General features: G+C 57.9%; 2 protein-coding genes across 3 annotated transcripts; one reads left to right on the top strand and one right to left on the bottom strand.

Moving 5' to 3' along the window:
* Window positions 1-1,640: 1,640 nt before the first annotated feature.
* On the bottom strand, window positions 1,641-15,723 carry LOC111149035 (transcriptional adaptor 2B). Its single transcript, XM_022505924.1, has 2 exons — window positions 15,430-15,723; window positions 1,641-4,094 (listed from the first exon to the last, which is right to left on the bottom strand). The coding sequence occupies exons 1-2, from the start codon at window positions 15,697-15,699 to the stop codon at window positions 3,102-3,104; spliced, it is 1,263 nt and encodes a 420-aa protein (XP_022361632.1). The 5' UTR covers window positions 15,700-15,723; the 3' UTR covers window positions 1,641-3,101.
* Window positions 15,724-16,277: 554 nt separating this feature from the next.
* Window positions 16,278-19,095, top strand: LOC111149372 (coiled-coil domain containing 96). 2 transcript variants are annotated; one of them, XM_022506391.1, is made up of 2 exons: window positions 16,278-16,742; window positions 16,821-19,095. In XM_022506391.1, exons 1-2 carry the CDS (start codon window positions 16,278-16,280, stop codon window positions 17,997-17,999), a joined length of 1,644 nt encoding a protein of 547 aa, XP_022362099.1. In that variant the 3' UTR covers window positions 18,000-19,095. The 2 variants fall into 2 exon arrangements, with proteins under 2 accessions (XP_022362099.1, XP_022362098.1); XM_022506390.1 differs by having other exon boundaries at window positions 16,278-19,095.
* Window positions 19,096-20,267: the final 1,172 nt, after the last annotated feature.

Here is a 20,267-nt window from a genome sequence, read left to right as displayed (position 1 = left end):
TCCTGGAACTTCTCTAAACTGAAAGCTGCATGAGGAATTTTTTTTTTTTTTAAGATTTTATTTTATTTATTTGACAGACATAGATCACAAGTAGACAGAGAGGCAGGCAGAGAGAGAGGAAGGGAAGCAGGCTCTCCACTTGAGCAGAGAGCCCGATGTGGGGCTCGATCCCAGGACCCTGAGATCATGACCTAAGCCGAAGGCAGAGGCTTAACCCACTGAACCACCTAGGCGCCCCCACATGAGGAATTTTCAAACGAATTTCTATACGTGTGTGTAGCCCCTTCCTTGTCAGCTGGGGTATGACCACTGGGGGGGCTGCACCCCAGGAGACTCTGGGGATGGATTGTGGCTCCGCTGTGGGTTCCCATCACCCTGCATTGCCCCTAAAAGGGAAGCGCCTCTCTACACTGGAGGTGAGACCTGCTGACGGCATCCTGCCCAGGGCCCAGGGGTGCAGGGCTGCGGGCCAGACACCACCAACTGGGCGGCACCATTTGCTCCTGAGGGGCCTTTGTGGCCGGGATCTGCTTAAGATACGCGCACGGTCCCTGGGGATCCGCTGCTGGCAGCCAGAGGGACCAGGTATGAGGGGCTTCTGCTTAGTAGCCAGTTTAACTCCTACCTGGGAGGGAAAACTGGTCTGACGCCAGAGTGCTGAGCCCAAACACGTCCCAAGCATGCCGTCCCCAGCTCGAGGGGCAGCCGCAACACCACTTTGTTCCCCACTTGTTGAATGTGTAAAAAGTGCTAAAAAATTGTAGAGTTTCTCTTTTTTACACATCCTTGGGATATTGGCTATCCAAGAGGGCATTATTTTGAATGGCTGAATTAACTTTTTGGGCTCAAGTCAGTTTCAATTTGGAAAAACCCTCATTTCATGGGATGCGGGGATGAATTTGACATGTTGAAGTTCAAGGGCCCCTTGCTGGTGGCCACAGTGAGGACTGACGGGCTGCACAGCCCGCGGGGATGGGCTCAGAGGCAGCCAGTGAGGACAGGCCGTCTTCTCGGGACAGCCTGATGCTATAACATTAGTCACGCGTTTACAGTTTTAAAACAGTCAAGCCTAACCAAGTTCTTCCTACCACTGAGAAAGATACACATCCTGAAAACCTGCTTAAGCACAGAATTGCCCGCTGGACAGCCCGGTTGGCCTGGGCCACATGCTGACACAGGCTTTTGCTTCTCCCGCTTAAGTCTGCCAACCATTTCATATCAAAATAATAGCAAATTTAGAACCTCACCCAACCAGGAACCTGGTGCAGTTAATGAGTAAATCTCAAGGTGGGAGGAGCTGCAGCCTGAGCTGCCCAACCAGCTTGCCTGCCAGCGGCAGGGCCCTGCCTGACTGGTCTCAGGGCCTTGCCCCTAAGGCCTGAGGGTCCGCAGTTCTAGAAGGTTTCCAGGGGCCAGAAGCACAAGTGAGAGGCAACATCCCCATCATTGCTCAGGGGCAGACCAAAACTGCGCTCTGTGCTGTGCGACTGTCCCCGCAGTGAGCCCACAGAGGGGACAACAGGAGGAGGCCTCGTGAGTACCACCCCTGCTCGCTCCTTCTACAGTCACAAAAGCCCGGGGCTTGGCTAACAGGGAACACTACCGGCCAGCGTGCACAGTACAACTAAAGCCACGTACGATATATTTGAAATGTTTTATTTAATGCTGAAAAATTTACCCTGGGGGACAGAAGGATGTAAAAAGAAAGGAAAAGGCACCGTAATTAAGTCCTTGGAAATGATGAGGGTCTTTTTTTCTTTTGTCTTTCAAATAACTTCACTTTAATGTAACTGCAAGACTGAACATTGTGGGAGGTCAACAGTCTCTTGGGAGCTATGGGGGCAGGAGAGGCAGGATGAGCGCCAGGAAGAACGGAGCACTGGGGTCTGCAGTCACCCTGGCCCTAGAGCGGGGCCTTGGCCAGTAGAAGCAGCACTGAGCAGCAGGAAGACAGATGACAGACTCAAGTTCCCGGAAAGAAGGCACCGTGTCCATCCACAGAAGCGAGGCCCCTGAGGAGACAGCAAGGCTGGGCAGAAGCTGGGCGGTTCAAGAGCAGGACCCAGAGAAGCCCTGTGGGGCCTCGCCCTGAGGGCTCCCTCCTGCTCGTGCAAGCCTGCTGTGGGCGCAGCCCGGTCCAGCCTGGCCAGTCTGCAGAGTGCTGGGGGCCACCTGCAGTAGGACGCTTAGCCTGGCTAGCACGGTCAAGATCAGAGTTTCCGTGAAAAAGGTTCTTGGAACCACCATGAGAATTCTGGAGGAAATAAACTGCAGAACTCAGAGCCCTCCACTACGAGTTCTTCCAAGTAAATGGGGTGCTTAGTACTGCAAGTACAAGAGCAAGCAGCAGCACCCCAAAGGCTGGCTCAGAATTCTGGCACCCACACTAGTCCTCCCAGCTCCTCCAGAGCACCCCTCCCCACACACAGGGGGATCCCGTGCTGGCCCCGAGGTGAGCCCACAGGCTCCATCGCCCCCCCCCCCCCAAAGAGGCCAGGGGCGTTTCTGGGCTCTGGCATCATGAGCTGCGACCCTGGCTGCAGAGGTCAAAAGGAAGCTCCTTTGGACATCCTGTCCCACCCACTCTTCCTCTAAAGCTCCCAAGGAAACTTCCTGTGGTTCTCCAGCCTCACCTCCCACCTGCCCCACCCTTGCCCCCACGTAAAGTGCCGCGTGCTGGGGTGTCCGCGGGGTTGGCAGTGGGCCCCCGAAGGGCGTCCCTGGCAGCCAGCCAGAGGTCACATCACAGGGCCAAGCTGGTGGTGGCGGGCCCAGCAGAAAGCTGCTCCTTTCACCCATAGCCCAAGAGTTGCATACCAAAGGAAAGACACAAAAGGAAATGACCCAATCTCATAATATACCCCAAACTGAACATGGAAAGGCAAATCGTCATCTGGAGGTGTGACTTTAGGACTAAGTTAAAATATACATGTGTCGGCTTCCCCCATGATCCGGCATAAAATCGTTACTATTGCTTCTTTCAGAGAACCATGAGCAGAATTTATAGCCTAAAAGAAAGGAACTCAATCTGCTTAAAAAAGAGCACTTCCTCCCCCTCCCACACCCACAGTCCTCTAGGCTCCCTGCAGAGCCACGGGCTTTCAGGAGGCCTCCCTGGATATCCACCCGCTCTCCGTGAGGAAGTTTAAAATCCTTTTCTTTAGGACTTTGTCCAAGTAGCTCGGAAGGCGGCTTTTGGAGGGGATGCCCTGCCGCTTCTGGAGGTGGTCCTTGATGATGATGGTCTTCACGGTCACGTAGCGCGCTGGGCTCAGGTTCAAAGAGCTGCAGAGCACCTTCTCGCGGTCCGACAGCAGCTCAAAGCCCGGCAGGTGCTCGATGGCTGCGAACTCGCCGTCCCTGCCGTCTTCCTTGCCCCGCCTGGCGCCGGCCGCACTCTTGTTCTCCTTCCTCTTCTCGCGCTTGTGGCGCGCCGCCTCGTACTCGGCCGACTCCTCCAGCTTGGTGATGCCGTTGCGCCGGTAACGCTGCAGCTCGCGGATCTTGGCGCGCAGCATCTTCTCCTTGTGCATGCCCTCGAACAGGTCGTCAAACTCCTTGCACGACATGAACTGGTAGAGCGGGCGCAGCTTGAGCCGCAGCTCCTTCTCCTCCTTTGTGACCTTGCGCTTGGCCGGCCGCTCCTTGTCCTTCTTGTCCTTGCCCAGGAAGGCGGGCACCAGGTTGTAGTCACGCGCGATGTTCTTGCGCCGCTGCCTCTCCCGCAGCTTGCGCACGTACATGTCCACGTGCGCGCGCTTGAGCTCGATCTCCACGTCCTCGTCGTCGTAGTTGACCGAGAGCCCGCTGATGAGCGTCTCGGCATCCTGGTCGTACTCGATCTCGTAGTCGTCACGCAGCGGCATGTAGCCCAGCTGCTGCTGCTCAGCCACCGAGATGTCTAGGGGAGGCAAGGGGGTGGTGAGGCTGGGGGACAGGGGCCCTCCGCCGGGGCACGTGTGGTCGGTCACCCGGTTGGGGATGGTGTCGGGGATGCAGGCTCTCCCCAAGTTGCCGTGGATGTACATGCTTACGTAATGCTCCATCACCTCCTGCGGCGTGCGGGAAGCTCCCACGTGCGCGGCCATGTCCTCCTGCAACGACAGGGACCACAGGTTAAAGCAGCGGTCGGCGTGGCACGCGTGCCCACTTCCGGCCTGCGTCACCCCCTCCCCCAAGGGGCCCCAAGCAGTGCGCTCTTTGCAGCCGGGCTCACAGCACGCGGCTGCGGACACTAGACAGGCTGAAGGGGTACGATCTGGAGGCGCCGCCTGCCAGCGCGCTGACACCGGGCCCACTTTGCCCCTTGGACTCCGCTCTCCTGGGGCCCACCTGTAGTGGCCTCGTGGCCACACGTCACACCCTGCACTCTGGGCCCGGTCGGGGAGCACCCAAGCTGCCCCACCTTTTCCCAGGCCCACCAGGGATCCCCAACCACAGCTCCCAGCACAAAACGGACCCTGCTGTATGGTGCTGCCTGCCTCCAGGAACCAAAAGGACCCGGCCCCTGGGAGTGTAGGGGGGTGGCAGCCTATCCCCTTCCTGGGTGATGGTGCCAGGGACTAGCTGTGCCTTTTTCAAGGGGCGGGGCCGTCACCGGTGACAGGCTCCACAGTTAGGTAGCTGGAATCTGCCATAGGCTGTGAGCACACATGCCTGTAGGAGGTGACCTATGAACACGAGGGTTATTAATGAGAGGAAATTATACAACTCCCCCAATCTTTTCCTTCTGCCAAGAGGCCTCTTCCTCAGTCAACCGCTAAAGCCACTTCACAAAGGAGCTGCCCAAAATGCGCACTCATTCACAAGCAGCCGCTCAGCCCCTGCCTCCAGCCTCCACTCACCCTGCACCCAGCTCTGCCGTTCCGGCAGCCGCCAGGGCCCAACGCCACTGCTCTGTGCCCTTGCCCCTTAGTCCTGTGAGATCACGTTGGTCTCTGTAGCCCCAAAGGCCAAACTGGACTCCAAGAAACCAGCCAGTCCACTCGGGTTGAGGACTGAGGACACATAGGGCACCATTGGAGGGAAGTGCTCCTGAGAGGGAAAAGAACCTGTGTGGGGCCTGAGTCCCAAGGGCAGGGCTCCAAGACAGGGGACAGGACAATGCTGGGGCCTAATGCAGGAGGACCCTTTCTGAGAATCTAAGAGAAAAGGGAAGATTAGAGCAAACACCAGATTCTGGTCTTTTGGGGAAGAACTGTGTCCATGATTAACTTCTTTAAAATGTTACTGTTTGCATCAAATCTGTTTGTATTTTCCTAGGGACCATTTACCTCACCCCACCCCAAAAAAAGAAAAAAACCCAAAAAACAAACCAAGTCACAACCATCCCAAGCATCTATGGCCACCACATGACCCAAGCTGATCGCTTCCCATCTCTGGGCCTTGAGTTCCTTCCAGTAAGGAGACAGGAGTCAGCCCCAGCACCCACCCTGCACCTGCCACGAGCACTGTGGACAGAGTGCCTAGAGGCTTGGAGCTCCTGTGAGGGGCCAGCTAGCCAGTGGGCATTCTTCCACCCTGATGAGCTATGCCGGAAGAATACCGCCCTGACACCTGCGGGTTCAGGAGGGAAACACAGCCTCACAAGGGTGTCCAGATAGCAGAAATGCCCACATGCTCCCGGTCCGAGATTCCAGGGCCCAGGCACACAGCCAGAGGTTGTACGGGCCCAGGGTCTTCACCATCCCTCACCACAGCTTCGGTGAGGGCCTGCAGCCGCTACAAATTTCCGAGTCCAGCATCCAGGGAGCCTCCTGGGTGAGGGACCTGGGGGACCCCTTCAGCAGAGGCTCGGGGGGTCTGGGCCGCACATCCAAGCTCACCCGGTTGGAAGTCGGGCCCCAGGCCTTGCCCCCAGCCTGGCCCAGTGAGACCTGCACAGCGGGCTACCCAGCCAGCGTCCAGAAGCACCAGCTGCCCCCCTAACAAAAGTCCCCCCAGCCTAAAACTCAGCAATCTGCCTTTCAAAAACAAGTGGATGGCAGAGCCCACGTGTTTCGGAGAAAACTGAAATCCTGAAAAACAGAAAGATTCTGAGTAGTCAAGTTGACTAACTTGACCAAACCAAGGTGTGTTACTGGTTAGAGGTTCTTGCCATCAACTCTGACACTGTGGGAGCGAGAGCAGGGGATGGAAACCACAGAGGGCCTTCAAAGCTCTGGGCCGGAGCAGGGCCATACAGGACCTCCTGTCCCCAGCTAGTGTCCCCTCTCACACGCCCAGCAGCTGGCAACACAACATGGAATGAGTGTGTGCATGCCGCTGCTGTCGTCCAAAGGGCTGGAGGGCACCCCGGGGCAGAGGGGCTGGGGAGGGAGCCATTCCACTGGACACCGGCTTCCGGCCTGACCATTGTCATCCTCAAGAACACTGTGCCCAATTCTAACTCATAAGGAGAAATCCCACAGTGGGGAGGAGGGAGCATCTGAAGAGCAACCCTGTCCCACGCTGTCCCACGGCCCAGCCCAGGTATCTCAGCCTCAGCACCAGAGTACAGCAGCCAGACCCAAATCACGGAACAGTCTACAGAACACCAGCCAGCACCCTCCAGCGTGTCACAGTCACAAGACAAGGAAAGAACTGTGACCTGAAGAGACCCATCAGCGACATCACTGTGTCCTGGGTGGGACCCCAGGCCAGTCTGTGCATGAGTGAAGGGCTCTGAGTCAAGGTCAGCACCCTGCTTCCTGGAGCCACACCACACCTCTGCGAAATGCTGCTGTTCCGGGAGGGTTATGAGAGGAACATACGGGGGAACTCTGCATACTACTGTTTCACTTTTTTGGGTAAATTGAAAATAAAAGTTATTTTTAAAAAATAAAATTAAATTCTTTTTTCTTTTTATAGAGAGAGAGAGAGAGAAAGAGGGAGAGTGGGGTGGGGGAGAGACAGTGGGGAGAGAGAGGCTCTCAAGCCAACTGCACGCTGAGCATAGAGCCCGGCGCGGGGCTCGACCTCACGGCCCTGAGATCATGGCAACCTGAGCCAAAATCAAGAATCGAACACTTCACCGACTGAGCCCACCCACGAGCCGCCAAAAAATAAAGATAAATTCTGCCTCACAATTTTGTTGAGCGGTATAAGATTGACATCCAAACATTAGAAAAGAAAACACAGAGCGTTCAAGAGAAGGCTGTTCCATCACGTGGGAAAGCTGCCCTGTCCACGGCGGGTGCGGTGTGGCTCTGTGGTCACAGGCCAGTGACAAGGGCAACGTGCACTTGGCAGACAAGCACCCTCCTGGGGCCGCAGGCCAGCCAGCCGCGTGGACACTTTGGGTGCACAGACCCTCTTCACGTCGAGGCAGACTCTGGCTCTCGGACAGACCCAGGCGATGAGTACTTACAAAGCCACGAACCAAATCAGAGTGGCTAGCGCCTCGTCACCAGGAGCCCAGGAATCTGTCACCAATCACCCTTACCCACTGCCCGACAACAGCTCAAAGGCCAAGGCCAACACTACACTGGCCGGAAGCTGCTGCTGAGAGAGAATCCTGCCCCTGGGCCGCCGTGTTCGTTTCATGACCATCGAGAAAGGCCCAGGAAAACACACAAAACCCTCATTTCTCAAAGCTCTGGAAACAGAGAAGATCACAAGAGAATCGTCTACACAGGAGAGATGACACAGCTCTGGCTCCAAACAGAATCCACAGAGAGCGGACAGGTTCCATGGCACTAGGTGACAGTGAGGAACACACTTTACAAGATGACTAAAGACAGCGGGAGCGGCAGCACCCCACCCCACGCTGGCCCCTGCCCGCCACACTGTCCTCTCCCATCCGCACGCGTCAGCAGTCACGCGAAACCTGCCCACCTCCCACGAGGGGCACAAGTGTCCTGTCACTGCCCTGGTGTCACCTGCGACAGCCGCCGAGCACATGCGCAAGGTCGAAGTCTCCGCTTAATCTAGAAGACGGATGGATGGAGGAACAGACGGATGCACGGATGGGCAGGCAGAAGCGACAAAAGTGGGTCTGGGGGGACAGATCTGGAGAGACAAAGACAACTCAAGTACACCTACAATTAAACAAGGGACACGAGAGTACCCTGCAGCTGGTGTTCCCTGACACAGGGCAGCACAGGGGTGAGGAGCCCACAGTCAGTAGAGACAGAATCCCAGGTTCTGCCCCTTCATCCTCACTAAGAAAAGGACACCCACCCCTGGAAAAAGGTAAGGCTAGATATGCTGCTTCCTCAGAGTCCTTAGAGAAATGAAGGAAAACACACCTCTAGGACACTGAACGGCCCTCACGTCTACAGTCCAAGGTCACCAGACTCCCCCTGGGTGCTGGCTCTCAGGGACAGGAAGTGAGCACCCTAGTGACTCAGGACTCCGCGGCCTTCTGTGGCGGTCTGATCTCCTTCCAACCTTTCCATGGCTCATGGAGAGGCCTCCAGCCCGGGAGCAGGGACGGGAAGGGGAGGGCAGTCAGAGCAACCGTCGGCAGCATCAGCCGCCCCCCACACCACCCCTGTGCCGTGGCCTGCGGGCACCCGCAGCCGTCTCCTCCTTTCCCCCCAGAACGGCTGCCCGCCCACTGCTCTGTGCACACATGCCCCGACAGGTGCCCCGCGGGGTCACTCCCGCCGATGACAAACCTTCAAAGGCCCCTATCAGGGAGTCCACTACAGCTCCCACCAGACTGGCCCATGACTGAGGGGAAACTCTGAAAACCTCGGGACAACTAAGGCTTTCCCTTAGAGCTAAACTTTTGCATTTAAAGGACAGTTCTTCATTCCCAGATGATGTCGTTCTTGTTTGGAGAGTACTAAGATAGTCTTTCTGGAAAATGGTGAGAGAGTATTAATCGGATCGGATATTAATATCCTTATTTGGCAGACTTGAAGTCAGCAACTCTGGGTTAGCCTTTGATACACTGTTTTCAACAGCATAGTTTCCAAAGTCTGAGCGTGTGGGAGGCCTGACCTGTCGGGGGTCCATGACACGGAGTCTCAGACCCCTGCTTGGCCCCCGCCAGACCGCACACGACCTGCCCCGCCATCCAGGCCAGCGGCCCCAAACCCTTGCCAGATGCTCCCTTTCTCTGTGTGCACAGGCTTGGGTCCCAGACCTGGCTCCACCCCTCATGGCCGAGGACCCCGAACAAGTGACTTCACCTCTCTGCCTCCGGCTCCTCACGTGAGTCACACAATCGCTGGTCCCTATATCACGACAGGTCACAGCAGAGAGGACACACACGCACGATCGCCACCACGGGAAAGCTGTGGGTGTCACTCCCACAACGCGTTCTTATCCCATGCCCAGCTCGTCCCCGCCGGAGCCTGCAGGGGGTGCAGGTTGTAGCTCAACCACCCCCAGACTACAATCCTCATCCTCTCCCCTCCTGCTTCTGGGCCTGTGGTCCCTCCCCTCTCAGGGACAACATAAGGCCCGTCACAGTGAGGTAAGTGCTTCAGCATGCAGCATCTGGTGTGGTCCCCCAGAGGCCCCCTGGGGCTCCCACAGCAGACAGTCCTGCTCCGGGGCACGCGGCCCTGTCACCACGGGGCCTCTGGCGGGGTGCTGGCTCAGTACACACCGCGGGGAGACCTCTGCAGTCAAACGCTTCCTGGCCCTTTAAAACAGAACAGGGCCAGACCATAGGCCCCATGCCCCTGACACCTCAGCTGGGCCAGTCCACCTCCAGCCTCTGGGGCCCACGGCCAAACCAGCTCCGCCCCCAGAACTCGGGTGGCCTTCACCTTCCCCCGAGAGCACCAAGCACCACCTCAGGAGGCTTGGGCTCTTTCCTCCCCAGCACTGGGGATCCAGACTCTGAGGCGGGGCTTCCTTCTTCCTCAAGGCAAGAAGCTTCAAAGGGACAGAAGCAGCCCGAAGGCCCAGCTCACAAACCTGGGGCGCCCCGGGGGAGCAGGCTGTGCAGGCAGAGCCACCCAGGGAGCAAAGTCCCCAGGAGCAGCAGGATGGAGCAAAGGCCTGCACAGGGCCAGGGAAGGACGAAGGGCCAATGGATGAGCTTTCATCTAAGGGACAAGGAGGCTGCTCAGGCCCAGAGGAAAGTGGAGGGAAAGCCCATACAGTGGGATACCTGTCTGCTCCTCCTGAGCTGGACACATGCACCCGCGGGCCCAGCGTCACCTCACCCTTTGCCGGCCTGGCCACCTGGGGCCTCCACTCCCAGCTGACCCCACAAGGCTTTGGGTGTGGTTCGGGTTTGCCTGCTCCAGCCTTTTTCGGTCATCCTCCAAGGGAACAGAAGGGCCGCCTGCCTCGCAGGGGCTGGAAGGATGGGGCACTCACCGGTCTGGAACAAAAGCTGCCACCACCCCCAGCGCGGCCCCCTCTCCCGCAGACAAGCTGGTGGTCGGTGCTACCGCCCACATCAGAGGCCAAGCACTAACAGCAGCTTGTCGTCTATCCTTACAAGATCCCCAGCCATTCCAGGGACCCTATTTCCCTTGGCCCCTGCTCCTGTTCACTGATTCGTGCACATGGAAAGTTCCGCAGGCCTCAGTTCCAGGTGCCCTGTCCTCCTGTCTCCACTCAAGAGAACTAAGCAGCCCACACAGCTGTGACCGGCCTTCAAGGGGACGGAGACTTCCGGATCAAGTTAAACCTGAGAGCAAGCCTCACAGGGGGGCTAACAGCAGGGCACGGCCTCAAAACATAACCAGATGACCCTGCTGTGCCACAAGGTATTGATCTAAAAGGATGACAAGGGGGACCTGGGTGGTTCAGTGGTTAAGCCTCTGCCTTCGGCTCAGGTCATAATCTCAAGGTCCTGGGATCGAGCGCCGCATCGGGCTCTCCGCTCAGTGAGGAGCCTGCTTCCCCTTCTCTCTCTGCCTGCCTCTCTGCCTACTTCTGATATTTCTCTGTCAAATAAATAAATAAAATCTTTAAAAAAATAAAAATTAAAATAAATAAAAGGATGACAAGTGCGGACTTCAACAGAGGTCTGCACACCTACATTCACTGCGGAGGACCCCCAGCAGCCAACAGTAGTAGCAGCCCAGGCTCCTGACCAGACAGATGGACAGTGGGATGGCCGTCAGCCTTACACTCACAGGACACGGTGACGCCCGCTACATGAACGAACCTCAAGAGGGTTACGCGGAGGAACATGAACTAGTCATAAAAGGACAAATGTTGCAGCGTTTCTCTCTACGAGGTCCCCAGAGTAGTCAAATTCACAGAGATAGAAAGCAGGATGGTGGGTGTCCAGAGCTGGGGTGGGGGAAGCCAGGAGGTGTTAAGTAACAGGCAGTTGCTGTCTGTGATGGGAAAGTTCTGGAGATGGATGGTGGTGATGTCACCCAATGACATGAACGTACTTAATGTCACGGAACTGGGCACTTAAAGATGGCTAAAACCAGGGGCACCCGGCTGGCTCGGTCAGCAGAGCCTGCAACTCGATCTCGGGTGGTGGATATGAACCCCCAGCCTCACCGGCATCACCCAAGAAGTTGTTAAAAATGCAAATTCTATCCGGACCCCAGAAGGGACCTACAGATACAGAGCCCAGAGGGGGTGCTGGGTGTGTGTGTGTGTGTGTGTGTGTGTGTGTGTGTGTTTAATATTTTATTTATTTATTTGACAGAGAGAGATCACAAGTAGGCAGAGGCAGGCAGAGAGAGCGAGGAGGAAGCAGACTCCCCGCCGAGCAGAGAGCCCAGCGTGGGGCTCGATCCCAGGACCCTGGGATCACGACCTGAGCCGAAGGCAGAGGCTTTAACCCACTGAGCCACCCAGGCACCCGAGGGCGTGTGTGTTTTAGCAAGCCCTCCAGGGTGTTCTGGAACCACCGCCCTGTAGACCCATCACTTCTGGCAGCCTTCTCCACCCAGGCTCCTCCCTTAGCCTCTCCATCCTCAACCGCAAGTAAGAACCCACCGAAAGGATGCTCAAGGGACGGGTTTACCCGTTCCCACCGACACACACAGGTCTCTACCTCGGTGAGGTGACCGTTCCCGCGGTTCCCCAATGTGGCCCCATGGGCCACACCGGAACTCACGCCAGCAACATCTATTTCCAGACCTCCCCCAAACAGATGCCAGTTCAGGAGATCTGGGGGCCCCTGGGATTCCCAGACCCCGTAGAATCCAGGACTCTGCCCGTGCTCAGTGAGGTTCAGGGCATGGAGTCAGAATACCGGGGTCAGCTTCCAGCTCTGCCACATTCCTTCATCAGCCACAGCGGCTTCCAGCAAAATCTATGTCTGCTGACTCGGAACACAACTAGCACCCACCACAAAACCGGCTGCTTCGAGGCTCTGGAAGCCCCTGGTGACGGCACTCTGGCTCGCCAACCACCTGCCCCCCTTCCCCGCTGTCGCATTCCCAGGCAACTCCCCACCCACCCTCGAAGGCCGGGGCCCAGTGTCCAAGCCTAGCTACACAGCTCGCCCCCAAGCCCCCCAGCGTCTCAGCAAGCACCCCGCAGCCAGGACGAATGGGAGCAACAGCACCAGACTTCAGGAGCAGCCTCCCCCCAACAGGTTGGCTGCCATCACCCCACCCCTTGAATCCCACACAAAGCAGTGCCACCCAGAGGTGACAGATCACACGTGCCATCTGAAAAATGACAGCGACCGGCCTCACCTTCGAATGCATCGCTGCCACTGATATGTGTGCTGCCACTCCCCACAATGCAGCCCAGCCCTCGACACCGAGCTCCCGCCCTCCCTGGGTCCTCTCCCTGCTTCCCGCTGAGCCAGGTCAAGACCCTGCACCTCCGAGAAGCTCTGCAGGCCAGCCATGCCTTTAGCCGCAGCCCTAAGCTCCCAGCCCCTGCCCTGCAGCACTTAATGCTCTTATACCCAGAGGTTAAAGCCCAGACTCTGCAGTCAGCCGGGCCTGCATCTGAGCCCTGGCTTCACCATGAGAAAAGCCGAGGCAGCCCCCACAAGCATCTGAAACCCTCCGAGCCGCTGTTCTGCAGCTGTAAACTGCAGACCCAGCCCTGGAGCTGTGGGGAGGAGCCCAAGATCAGGTGTGCACTCCATCCAAGCTAGCACAGGCCAGATGGAGCATACATGGGGCACATCCCTTCTGCACACACAGCCACGGAGTCTGCTCAGAAGGACACTGCACGTCTCGGAGCTGCGGAGAGCCTCAGGTGAAGCACGGGGAAGTCTAGTGGGCAGAGCAGGTGGCCCGAGACACACTAGTGCCTGCAGCCTGGCTGCGCGCCAGGAGTGGTTAGGATGCAAAATCCCTGCCCCCATCCCGCCCCCACAAGGGGTTCAGCAGGAAGAGGACCCTCGGCGCCCCTCCTCCTGCGGCTTTGTCTCCTGTAACAGCTGAGACTGCTGGCTGCTTGGAGCAGGAATCTGCATGGGAACAAGCTGCCCAGGTAATTCCTGGGCACACGCCAGCTTCTAAAGCACTGCTTTAGAGAACAGCCCGCTTCCTGCCCCCATGCTTCCTCCAACACACCCCACGTGGCCTGGTCCTTGTGTGTCCCCCCCAGTGTGGCGGAGAAGGCGATGCACACTAGGAAGCAGCACTGCCCAGAGCACAGACTCAGACATCAAACTCTAGCTCAAAGCCGGCTGCACAGAGCTGCTGGGAGAGATCCCAGGAAACAAAAAGTCCTCAGCACAGTGCCTGGCACTCCGCAAGGCTCGGGGTCCACCTTGGCTATTTTTAGCAACAGCTGTGGAGATAAGTGCTCTGGGAATGGAGTGGAGAGGGGAGAAGTCTTTTGGAGCACTGACATGGAAGCAGAAAGACCAGTCACGACCCAGGATCTGGAGGAAGAGTGCTCTGAGCAATAGAAATAAAAAATGATCGAGGGGGTAGCAGCTGAGATCCCCTTTGGCCATGATATTGAATCTAAGTAGGCCTGGAAGCCACTGGAGGCTGATGACATGCGGCATGTCTGCAAAGATCACTCTGATGATGGCGTACAGAATGGGCTGGAGGGCACAAGAATGAAGCAGGAAGACCGGCTGGGAGGCCCCAGAGGTGGTCAAGGCGAGAGATAAGCACCAGCCTGGACTAAGGTTGCGACCAGTGGTTAGATTCTAAAAATATGTTGGACATGCAGCTGCGGCTGGACTGGGCCTACAAGGACCAAGGACCAAGTTCCAGCAGCCCGAGGAACAGAGTGAGGTGGTAGGAGATCTGGGTCACAGAGGGTCAAGATGTCCACAAGATAAACAGGGAGGAAGTCCACCAGTGGCTCACCGTCGACTCACTGAAACTTAGGCAAGAGGTCCTGGCCCAGGCTCAAAGGATTACAACACTTTAAGACCCTTGAAGACAGAGAGAAGCCTTTCCCTCCTACAAAGTCCTTCGGCAGAGAGCAGAGGCTCAGTGCACATCAGTGCACTTCAAGACAAAATGAGGTTTTCGGAGGATGGTGATCACCATGTTGGCACTTAGGTGAGACTCTGGGGAGCAGTGCGTCTCTAAGGAGTAAGGATTCCCTGGGATGCAGCATGGGTGTTGGTCCCTGAAGGCTGGCTCACTTTTTGGAAAGGAAAGCAGGCCAGGTTTGGGAATGAGGGGAGAAGCCCAGGAGAAGTGTACTGCTGGAGAAATGGCAGCAAGATGTAATACTGGTTCAGGGAAGTAGGAGGACCTCATGTAGAAGGGTCTAGAAAGATGGGGGAGCTGGGGTCATGCGCCCCCTCCCTGTTTCCCCGGATGCCTGTAGGTGGACAGAAGCTCTTGGCAGAGACGGCCCAGAATCCAGCCAGAGACCTTTCTAACACGGAGGAAAGCTTCCTGCTCCCCAGTGGAAAGAGAGCTCCCCAGAGACTGTCCAGAGCAGAGCACCCACTCTCCCCCGAGGGGCCCTCAAGCCTAAAGGGACCCTGGCTCTCACCTTTTCCACTCAGCTCAGTCTCCACACAACCCTTCTGATAAGAGCAAGAGCCCAGGACCAACGCCTCCGGGTCTGTGCTCCTTTGTTCAGTACTTACCCAGCGCTCCTCACACCACGTCCTGGGCCTTGCAGGGACCCCACGATAAAGAGGCCCCTGCCAGGAGACCCAGGGCACAAGAGCGCAGAGCCCACGGGGCCGCATACAAAGCCAAGTGCACTGAGACGGCGGAGCGGCCGGAGGGCGCGTGGGAAGCCTGCCTGGCCTTCAGCACCCCTGTACCCCCGGCAGAGCCAAGTCGTTCCTCAAGGCGCCTCTGTCAAGTCTGCGGACCTGCCACCGTCCAGCAAGGGCACTCGGGCTCAGCGCGCTCCTGCCCAAAGCGCCTGCACTCGGCAAACACCATGCAACGGCTCCTGAGGCCGGGACGAGGGCCCCAGGGGCGCCGAGCCGCAGCCCCGAGCCCCACCTGGCTACTTCCCGGCTGTGTGCCCTTGGGCACATCGCTCCAGCTCCCGGAGCCCACCCGGCGCGGAACCCACCCGGCGCCGACCGCACCCGCCTCCCCACCGCCGCCCGCCTCCCCGCCGCCGCGGGCCCGGGGCGAGCAGGTGCGCGTCGAGCCGGCCGCTCACCCAGTTTCCGAAGCCGAACTGCTCGATGGCATCCAGCAGCAGCTGCTCCTCGCGGCTGGTCCAGCCGCCCTCGGCCTCGGGCCCCCACAGCGTGAAGCGCCCGCCGTCCACCAGCTGGTAGCCGTGATAGCGCCGGTGGTGGCCGATCTCGGCGCCGGCCGAGAAGCACTCGGGGCACAGCTCGATGTCCTGGCACTCGGTGCAGCGGAAGCGCAGCGGGCTCACCTCGGCCAGGCAGTACACGCAGTACTTCTTACCGAGCTCCGCCATCTTCCCCCGGCCCGCCGCCCGCGCCCGCGCCCGCCGTCAGCGCGCCGCCGCCCGCGCCCGCCGCCGCGCTCGAGCAACCGCCGCCCGCGCCCGCCGCCACCGCGCCGCCCCGCCCAGGCGCCGCCGGAGCCGGCCAGCCGGGCCGCGTCCCGCCTCAGCACGCAGGCGCCCTCGGGCCCGGCCCGGCTGCCGCCGCCGCCGCCGCCGCCGCCGGCCGCACCGCGCAGGCGCTCCGCGCGCGCCACCTCGGGGACCCGGCCCGCCGCCCTGCGCCTGCGCGCTGCTCGCGCCGGCCGCCCGTCCCTCCTAGCGCCTCCCGGCCACCCCGCCCCAGGCCCTGAGCCTGGAAATGGGCGGGAAGGCCTCGCGGCGCGAGCCCGCGCCCCCTTCCAATCAGTGCCGCCCGTCTCCCGCTCGCGGCTTCCCATTGGTCCGTTCTCCCCGGAGGCGGGGAGAAGGGGCTGGGCGTCTGCGTGCCTCTCGGCCAATCGCCGGGCCCACCGCGCGCGCCCCTGGTTGCCCCTGGAAACCCAACAGCCGGCGTCAGGACTCCGCAGCGCCCGCTGACCCCGAGAGACATGGACGGCAGCTCCGAGCACCGTGGAGACCCCGAGGGGGAAGACGGAGATGGGACCAACCTGTCCTCCAGACTGTCCGGGACCAAGGCCGCCTCCGGCCCCCACTCCCTGGCCGAACCGCTCGAGCCGGAGCCAGAGCCGGGGGCCGTAGAGCCGGAGCAGGGGGCCGTAGAGTCTTCGGAGGGAGGCGCCGCCGGGGACGAGGCCGCGGAGGCCCGGGAAGCGCCGGAGGTCCCCGAGGCTGTGGACCAGGCGGGACCCGGGGAGCCGGAGCCGCCGACCGAGGCTGAGACCCAGCTGGAACCCCGGGAGGCGGCCGACGCGGGGCCTGAGGAGGCCGCCCCGCCGGAGCCCGGAGGCTGGTCCACGGAACCGGAGGAGCGGGCGGAGGAGGAGCGGGAGGAGGCGAAGGACGAGGAGGAAGAAGAGGGGGAGGAGTCGGAGGAGGAGGAGGAGGAGGCCGCGGCAGCTGCGCTCAAGTGGAGGAGGAAGAAAGCGCCCTCGGCCGCCTCGGGGCGGCCGTCCACCCCTGGCCGGGAAGAGGCTCCGCCGACCCGGGAGGCTGAGCAGGTGGAGGGGGAGGAGGGGGAGGAGAGCGAGGAAATCAAGGAGAGGGGTGCGCAAGGAAGCCCAGCGAATAGCCAGCAAAGGGAGGAAGGCGAGCGATGGGATCTCGAGGACGAGGAATGGACGGAGGAGATGCAGAAGCTGCAGGAGCAGCAGCTGCGCGAGGAGCTCCTGGAACAGTACCGGTCGCTGGTGGTCGAGCGCGGCAACTACCAACGCTACAACAACTACTTGCAGCACAAGATCTCCGAGGCGCTGCGCAAGAAGAAGGGCCTGGACGCCGCCGAGGTGCCCGACAAGGGCCCGGAGCCCGATGCCCCCGAGAAAGAGCAAGCATACCTCCGCCACCTGGCCTTGCTGGAGGAGCTGAGGAAGCAGCAGGCGGACGACCTGGAGTGGTACCACCAGGAGCTGGAGCAGCTGCAGGAGCAGTGCAGGGAGGTGCTGTCCAGGGTGGAGAAGGAGTGGGCCGGCTTCCAGGCACTCAAGAAGCAGGTGGTGATGCAGGCCATGGGCACCTGTTGGGTGCGCGGCGGCCGCCAGGCTGGCCTGCGAGAGGTGGAGCAGATCCAGGCGCTGGAGGATAAGAAGGAGAAGGAGATGAGCGCCGTGAGGCTAGAGAACGTGCAGCTGAAGCAGAGCTTGGTGCACTTTGAGACGCGGATGAAGGCCCAGGAGGACCTGACGGAGGGGCTGCTCCTCATCGATTTTGAACAGCTGAAGATCGAGAACCAGACCTTCAACGAAAAAGTGGAGGAGCGGAACGAGGAACTTTTAAAACTGCACAACAAAGTGACCAACAACGTACAGATCATAACCCACGTGAAGGAGAAGTTACACTTCGTGGACATAGAAAACATGTGCAAAAAGACACAGCTTTTGGAAACTGAGGCTCAGGTGGCCCTGAAGAGGGACATCCTGACCAGGACGAAGCAGGCCCGGGACAGCCTGCGGGCTGACAACATCAAGCTGAATCAGAAGTGTGGGCTCCTGGGCAAGGAGCTCCTGCTCCGGGACATGGAGGAGAAAGTGGACAGGACAGAAGCCCTCAACCAGCGTATCGAGTCCCTGAAGCGCCATCACGCTGGCCTTACTATGTCCTGCAGAGGCGTGAGGCAGAAGATCAGGGAAGCCAAAGCCTTTCTCCCGTCTTAACCCCCACGACGGGAAGTATCTGCAGGACATCTTCAATGTCAGCAACTTTTTCTAGCCTTCATTAATTCTTAAGTCTCTGCTTGTGGCCATTCTTTAAAAGGCTTCCGGTATTGGGGATGAAGCTGTATTTTGTATTAATCTCATCATTGTCAGCTCCTAAATTAGTCCTGAGCACAATTGGGTTAGCCGTCCATTTTACACAGGGTGAAGTCAGGCCCAGAGACGTGACGACTTACTGTACCTGACTTCTCATAAAAAAAGCTGTCAGAAGCCTTGTTGTATCTGAGAAAGTCCGTAATTTCAAAGACTTGATCCTGTGGAAAACTGTTCCTCTTCCATATATCAGAGGGCTCAACAAACAGGTGGGGGAGCAAGAAATGTCCTGTGCTTATATAAGCTAATTATTAAATCCCCTTTGAACATATTAAACTGTGTCATTCTGAGTCACATCCTCAACATGAAGCTCAGTAGTTTCCTTCGATGAATCTAAACTTGTTTCGTATGTAAGCAGCACAGGCTTCTGGGTAATAAACAAGAGGAGGGAAACAGGAGAAATGGTAACTAGGAGAAGGAGCTGATGTTCTGTCCTCTTTCCTCTTTCCATGAGAGGAGGCTCAGTCTGCTTGACCATTAACGTTTTCTTCTGGCTCAACGACAGTCTGCAATTCTAATGAAATGTTTCCTGGGATCCTCTAAAGAAATACAAAAACATGAAATTTTGTTTTCCAGTGAGGACGAAATGATGATTGCACAGTGTGTCTGGCCAGAATGCCCATAAGCCTTTTGTTCTCGGCAAGGTATTTTTGGATCTTGGCAAGAGGACCCTTACTGTGCATGTGATTTTTCTGTATCAAATGTAAAAGTGTCTACTATTCCTTGTGTTAATGTAAGAAACACCTGATAGGCCTACCTCTTTCATCCAGAATTGGGGATTCCATTTCCAACTTACTTTGGTGGTTTTGAAGCTAGGGGCTTGGTTTTATTTCTTCTTAATTTTAAATTGAGTTTTGAAATGTGCAGATTTGGGGTTAGAAGTATTCTCCCGTCCCCAAGTTTAAGTAGGTCATAAGGATGAGTTAGGGGGTGACTGGGTGGCTCAGTGGGTTAAAGCCTGTGCCTTCGGCCTAGGTCATGATCCCAGGGTCCTGGGATCGAGCCCCACATCGGGCTCTCTGCTCAGCAGGGAGCCTGTCCCCACTGCCCCCCGCCCCCCGCCTGCCTCTCTGCCTACCTGTGATCTCTGTCAAATAAATAAATAAATAACCCTTTAAAAAGGGGGGGCGGAGTGAGTTAGTTTTTGGTGCCGAATACCCGTAAGGAAGGGTAGAAACCCCTCCCTCTAAGGCAGATGACTCAGTTGGTCACAAGAAGGTCACGATGACTTTAACTTTTGGGGGTGTGGCTGTTTTCTAAGGTGTGTTCCCTTTGAAGCCAATAAAGGTCGATTAAAATTCCTTTTCTAACTTTTACAGCTTGGATACACTCTTATGAGACCATACTTGTCAAACCACACAAATGTAAAATCAGGGGAATAAAAAGCATTCACTTCCTGCTTCCTCTTCCAATCCTCCTTACCTTCTACACTTGTTGTCTTCCCTCTGCCCCGTTCATCAAGGCCAGAGAGGGTTAGTCCATCACCAGCAAGCACAACTTCATTCTCTTTGTGCCTTGTGCTAAGAGCAGCACAGGACCCCTGGTGTCTTCGGTGGTTGGGAAAGCTTCCGAGTGAACCTGACACCCTGTGTTCCGTGCCTCTCCCAGCTAAGCAGCTTTCGTGGCCAGAGTGTCCCTTCGGCTCCCCAACAGGAGCGTGGGTAGTTTCAGCTGACTTTGACCCACTGGCAGTTCCCCAGGCTGCACCAAGCACTCCCTCACCAGCATTGAACCAGGTAGACAGGCCTCTTGAGAGCGCAAGATGCAGATCAATGTTGCTAGTGTTGCTTTAAGCTGCAAAGTTGCCCATGTTCTTGCAAATTACACTCTCCCCCTCTAGAGAGTGTTACAGTTCATTAGAAGATAAATAATCTTCCGCTGATGACTTCACAACGAGGTTCCTTCTAATTGAATTACAGGAGAGCTCTCGATCACGAAATAGCAACCCATTCCGGGAGTGTTTCTTCATCTCGCCTCCGAGGAAGAAAGCTACAGACCACCCCCACCCGCCCAGTCTTACTGACGGGCCCCATTCCAGCCCCTGACCCCCAACCCAACTCCAGTTCTCTGGACCCCAGGGAGACTGTCATCCTCCCTCAGTGCCAGCACGATGCC

Source organism: Enhydra lutris, unplaced genomic scaffold (assembly GCF_002288905.1).
Source record: "Enhydra lutris kenyoni isolate GAN:26980312 unplaced genomic scaffold, ASM228890v2 scaffoldscaffold21, whole genome shotgun sequence".
Lineage (NCBI taxonomy): Eukaryota > Metazoa > Chordata > Mammalia > Carnivora > Mustelidae > Enhydra > Enhydra lutris.
The sequence above is the reverse complement of the archived record's forward strand: the minus strand, read 5'-3'. Positions and strand labels throughout refer to the sequence as shown.